The sequence below is a fragment of the Brassica napus genome, unplaced genomic scaffold, assembly GCF_020379485.1.
Source record: "Brassica napus cultivar Da-Ae unplaced genomic scaffold, Da-Ae ScsIHWf_714;HRSCAF=1036, whole genome shotgun sequence".
In the NCBI taxonomy this organism is placed as follows: domain Eukaryota; kingdom Viridiplantae; phylum Streptophyta; class Magnoliopsida; order Brassicales; family Brassicaceae; genus Brassica; species Brassica napus.
The window spans coordinates 17501-23131 of record NW_026016768.1 but is presented as its reverse complement, the minus strand read 5'-3'; the positions used below and the strand labels follow the sequence as shown (position 1 = coordinate 23131).

Sequence of the window (5631 nt, the reverse complement as noted above, 5' to 3'; positions counted from 1 at the left end):
TTTAAAGATCAGTACATGAAATCACGAGAGAATCCACTAGATCTTTGGATGGCTTTAAAGAATAGATACGATCACCACAGGATGGTGTTGCTTCCTAAAGCAAGGCATGATTGGATGCATCTAAGATTCTTAGACTATAAGTCGGTGGATGATTACAATTCAGCTCTATTCAAGATTGTCTCGATACTAAAGTGTGTGGTGAAGAGGTAACCGATAGCATGATGCTTGAGAAGACCTATACTACCTTTAATCACTCAAACTCCGTGTTGCAAGAGCAATACAGGACAAAAGGTTTTGCCACATACACTGATCTGATCTCTTGCCTACTCCTGGCCGAGGCAAACAATGAACTCCTACTAAAGAGTAACGGAGTTAGACCGGCCGGGACAGCACCACCACCCGAAGCTCATGAAGTTGAGAAGAAGGATCCCAATGAGACATACTTTGTCCAAGACAATAAGAAACCATACGGCAATAGCCGTGGTGGATTCAAGAGGCGTGGACGTGACAACTCAAACGGTCGAGACGGCTACTCGACCGGCCGGAAAGGAAACCACAATAACCGTGGTCGTGGTTCCAATTACGGCCGGGGACGAGGCAGCTACGGCCGCGGACGAGGTGGCATATCCAAACCATCTTACACGTCCAACAAGTCTCTATGCCATAGATGCGGAAGTGACAATCATTGGGCAAAGAATTGTAGAACTCCGAAACACTTGTGCGACCTCTACCAAGAGAGCACCAAGAACAAGAACCCGGAGGCAAACATGATCCAAGAAAACGTCCAAGAGGACAAGGAAGGATATGGGTATGATGCTGACAATGAATCCGACAAGGATAACCAAGATGACCTAATGGATTTTGAGACATCCGATTGTCTCAAGGACTAGTTTTTCGAATCACATTGTCTTATTGCTTTATGTTTTGATTTGGTGTTTTTATTTTTATGTAATGGAATTTTAATAAGAAGAGTTTTTAAACATCTTATGAAGTCTCTAAAGTTTAGAAATTTTATTTATAGAATGAATGATGAGATGAGTATACTTGTGGTGGATAGTGGCACAAGTCATACAATACTTAGAGACAAAAGGTATTTCATAAATCTCATAATGCAAAGCGCAAAGGTACATACCATTGCGGGTGAGGCTAGCCTGATTGAAGGTCACGGCCAAGCCTATGTGATGATGCCTAAAGGCACTCACCTAGAGATCAAAACCGCCCTGTATTCCCCAAGCTCTAGAAGAAGCTTATTGAGTTTCAAGGATATAAGGTTAAACGGTTTTCACCTTGAAACATGGGAAGAAGGAAACAATGAGTTCCTTAACATAATCTCAATCACCAAGGGCAACAAGAAGATCCTAGAGACTATACCCGCAATGCGTACTGGTCTATACTATACACGGATCAGTATGATCGAGGCAAATGCCTCCGAGCTATTCACTTTATGGCATAACCGGCTTGGCCATCCCGGAACAAGCATGATGCGAAAGTTGATAATGAATTCACAAGGGCACATGATCAAAGGAGTTATCCCATAAAATCTCACATGTGCAGCATGTGCACAAGGGAAACTCATTACTAGGCCATCACCAGCCAAGGTTAACAAAGAAACCTTAAACTTTCTGGAAAGGATTCAAGGAGATATATGTGGACCAATACACCCACCTTGTGGGACGTTTAGATACTTCATGGTCCTCATTGATGCATCGACCAGATGGTCGCATGTCTGCCTACTATCCACTAGGAACCTAGCCTTTGCACGGCTCCTTGCCCAAATAATAAGGCTGAGAGCACACTTTCCAGATTTCCCTCTTAAGACTATACGTCTAGACAATGCTGGTGAGTTTACGTCCCAAGCGTTTAATGAATATTGCATGTCCATGGGGGTAAGAATAGAGCACTCCGTGGCACATGTCCATACACAGAACGGCTTGGCCGAATCATTCATTAAACGGATCCAGCTGATAGCCCGGCCACTGCTTATGAAGTCTCAACTTCCGGTATCAGCATGGGGACATGCGGTTTTACATGCAGCAGAACTGATTCGCATCAGGCCATCTAGTGAACATACATATTCACCATCCCAACTACTTACGGGTCATGAGCCAGACGTGTCCCACATCAAGACATTCGGATGTGCCGTCTACATTCCAATTGCTCCACCACAGAGAACTAAGATGGGACCACAACGGAGGATGGGAATATACGTAGGATATGACTCCCCAAGCATTATCAAGTATCTTGAGCCAACAACCGGTGATTTGTTTAAGGCCAGATACGAGGACTCACAGTTTGATGAGTCCACATATCCGTCCTTAGGGGGAGATAACAGCCGGTTGATTTCAAAAGATTTAGAATGGTTTAGACCATCAACATCTTGGCAAGATCCTCGGACTAGAGATTGTGATCTAGAAGTCCAAAAGATAATACATCTACAAGAGCTAGCTAATAAGTTGCCAGAAGCATTCACTGACCCGAATAGAATGACACTATCACACAACCCGGCTTGTAATGCACCCATTAGATTGAACGTCCAAGATGGACAATGTCAAGTGGCTACAGAGTCTAAGCAACGTTTAAAACGTGGTAGACCTATTGGTTCCAAAGACAAACAGCCTCGGAAGTCCAAGAGAGGTGCTGGATCCGAGAGCATCAAAGAAACCGTCCAGGACATAGATGGACCGGTCGAGCTGACCAGAACGGTCGAGCCGTGCGTACCGGCCACACCCGATGATCCGGCCGTTCCTCAAAGTGAGGTCCGGGACGCTGGGCTTCACGGGACAGAAGAGCCGGACAATCAAGAGATCTCTATAAACCATATAATGTCCAGGAAACAATGGAACAGAAAAGATATCAACGTTGATGATTTATTTGCATACAAGGTAGCACTTGAGATCATGGATAAAGATGAGGATCTAGAACCCACGTCCATACAAGAATGCATGCTAAGATCAGATTGGATCAAATGGAAAGACGCTATAAACGTGGAGTTAGAATCATTGAAAAAGAGAGGCGTTTTTGGCCCTATAAGATTGACACCAAGAGATGTCAAACCAGTGGGATACAAATGGGTCTTTGTAAGGAAGAGAAACGAGAAAGGAGAGGTAGTGAGATACAAAGCACGGCTTGTAGCACAAGGATTCTCCCAAAGACCTGGAATAGATTATGAGGAGACTTACTCCCCTGTGGTGGATGCAACTACACTAAGGTATCTAATCAGTCTGGCAGTGAAAGAAAACATTGACTTACGCCTAATGGATGTAGTAACTGCATACCTATACGGACCACTGGATAATGAGATACACATGAAAGTTCCAGAGGGCATTGAGCTCAAAGACAAGAAAGGTTCTCGAGAACAACATTGCATAAAGTTGAACAAAGCCTTATACGGTTTAAAGCAATCAGGTCGGATGTGGTACAATAGATTATCTGAGTACCTAGTGAAAGAGGGTTATAAGAATGATCCAATAAGTCCATGTATATTCATAAAGAAGTTTGACAGCAAGGGCTACGTGATCATGTCTGTCTATGTGGACGACCTGAATATTATAGGAACCTCTGGAGAGATTTCCCAAACTGTTGAATGTCTAAAGAAAGAATTCGAGATGAAAGACTTAGGGAAGACTAAGTTTTGTTTGGGATTACAGTTTGAGTATAAAGAGAATGGCATCCTTGTGCATCAAGAAACATATACGGAAAAGATACTCAAGCAATTCAATATGGACCAGGCTCATCCCCTGTCAAGTCCAATGGTCGTGAGGTCCTTAGACCTTGAGAAGGACCCATTCGGACCAAAGAAGCCGGACGAGGAAGCACTCGGGTCGGAAGTGCCTTATCTAAGTGCCATTGGGGCCTTAATGTACTTGGCTAGTCACACTAGACCGGACATAAGCTTTGCCGTGAGCTTACTATCAAGGTTTGGATCATGTCCAACCTTAAGGCACTGGAACGGAGTGAAACATCTGTTCAGATATCTGCAAGGGACAAAGGATCTCGGATTGTTCTACACCAACCGGCCAGGAGAGAGCTTGGTTGGATATGCAGATGCTGGGTACTTATCTGACCCACACCAGGCTAGATCTCAAACGGGATATGTATTCATACATAGTGGAGCCGCAATATGCTGGCGTTCTACTAAGCAAACCTTAGTGGCCACATCATCCAATCATGCCGAGATCATAGCCATATATGAGGCAAGCCGAGAGCTTGTTTGGTTGAGGAACATGACCGGCCATGTCTTAAAAGAGAGTGGTCTGGCCGTGGGACAAGAGAAGGAGGAACCAACGATCATCTATGAAGACAATGCGGCGTGCATTGCTCAGCTCAAGGAAGGATACATCAAGGGAGACAGGACCAAGCACATCCTGCCCAAGTTCTTCTTCACCCACGACTTGCAGAAGACAAAGGAGGTTCAAGTAGTTCAAGTTCGATCAAGCGACAATTCAGCCGACCTTTTCACCAAGTCTCTGCCTACCTCAACGTTCAGGAAGCTGGTTCATCAGATAGGGATGCGCCGGCTGAAGGATCTTCAGTGATGCCTTCATCAGGGGGAGTATCATGCGTTGTACTCTTTTTCCTGTCTATGGTTTCCATTTTTCCCACCTTGGGTTTTTGGTTTTCCTAGAGAGGTTTTAATGAGGCAACATCGTGCGTGATACAAGCCCATATGGTTACAGCATCCAAGGGGGAGTGTTAAGAACAAAATGGATTGCTGGTAACCAAGCCAAGGAAGAACGGACCGCGTCCAGGCCCAAGTCCAAGACGGCGTCCGCGTATGGAGAGAGAGTCGGCCAAAGCATTGGACCGACCTTAGTTTTAGGAACTTTCCTTTTTCTCTTCATGTTTATCTATAAGAGGTTTTCCTTTTTTACTTTAGGATAAGGATTTGTACTATTTCCTTTTATCCATATCTTGTAATCCCCTATATAAGGGAACACTTTGATTAATGAATAAGACACACGAATTCCCCATTGTTCACAACACAAACAACATTTTAAGCAAAGCTTAACAATTCCTTCCAGATAGGTACGCAACACAGGCCCGGATCAGTTCAAACAAGCATAAAACTATGCTAGTGAAGAAACTGAGGAGGATAGTTGGTCTGTAGTTGGGTGCGCGAGCACAGAGCCTACAAACACTAGCTATCCAATCACCACTCATACGCCGAATGTTCATTGCCCCGCTAACATCAATCTTTCCAACCACTCTTGAGATGTAATCAAAAAAGCAACTGGAAGACGGATGAAACCAGGCCAAGACCATGCAAGCGCGAAAATTTGAAGTTAGGGGCAAAACGGTCCACCGGAAAATTCGCCGGAAAAGTTCCCGGAAAATTCACGGGGACAATCCGGCCATCGACCTCAACCCAGCCCTCGATAGTGTTGGACCGAACAGTCCAACACTACGTACCCGAACCGTTCGGGTACTGGGGGGTAGGAGGCTCAAGAGAGTGCCTACCCCTTATATATACAAAACGCTTTTTTTCAGTCTGTCACCAACAGACATTGGTTGTGTTCCGGGGAGTATTTTTAATGTAAAAAAAAAAATACTTCGAATTTGAATCTGATTTTTTGCATGCTTCATAAGGATGGTTAAAGCTATTTTCTGGTAAATTTTCATAAATTTCTTTTG

The 5631-nt window shown here is 44.3% G+C and overlaps 1 protein-coding gene across 1 annotated transcript; it reads left to right on the top strand.

Moving 5' to 3' along the window:
* Positions 1-218: 218 nt before the first annotated feature.
* Positions 219-689, top strand: LOC125605172 (the record flags this gene model as incomplete). The annotated part of the gene is made up of 1 exon (XM_048775128.1): positions 219-689. A coding segment is annotated over exon 1 (471 nt), but the record flags the coding sequence as incomplete, so codon positions are not given.
* Between the last annotated feature and the right edge of the window lie 4942 nt (positions 690-5631).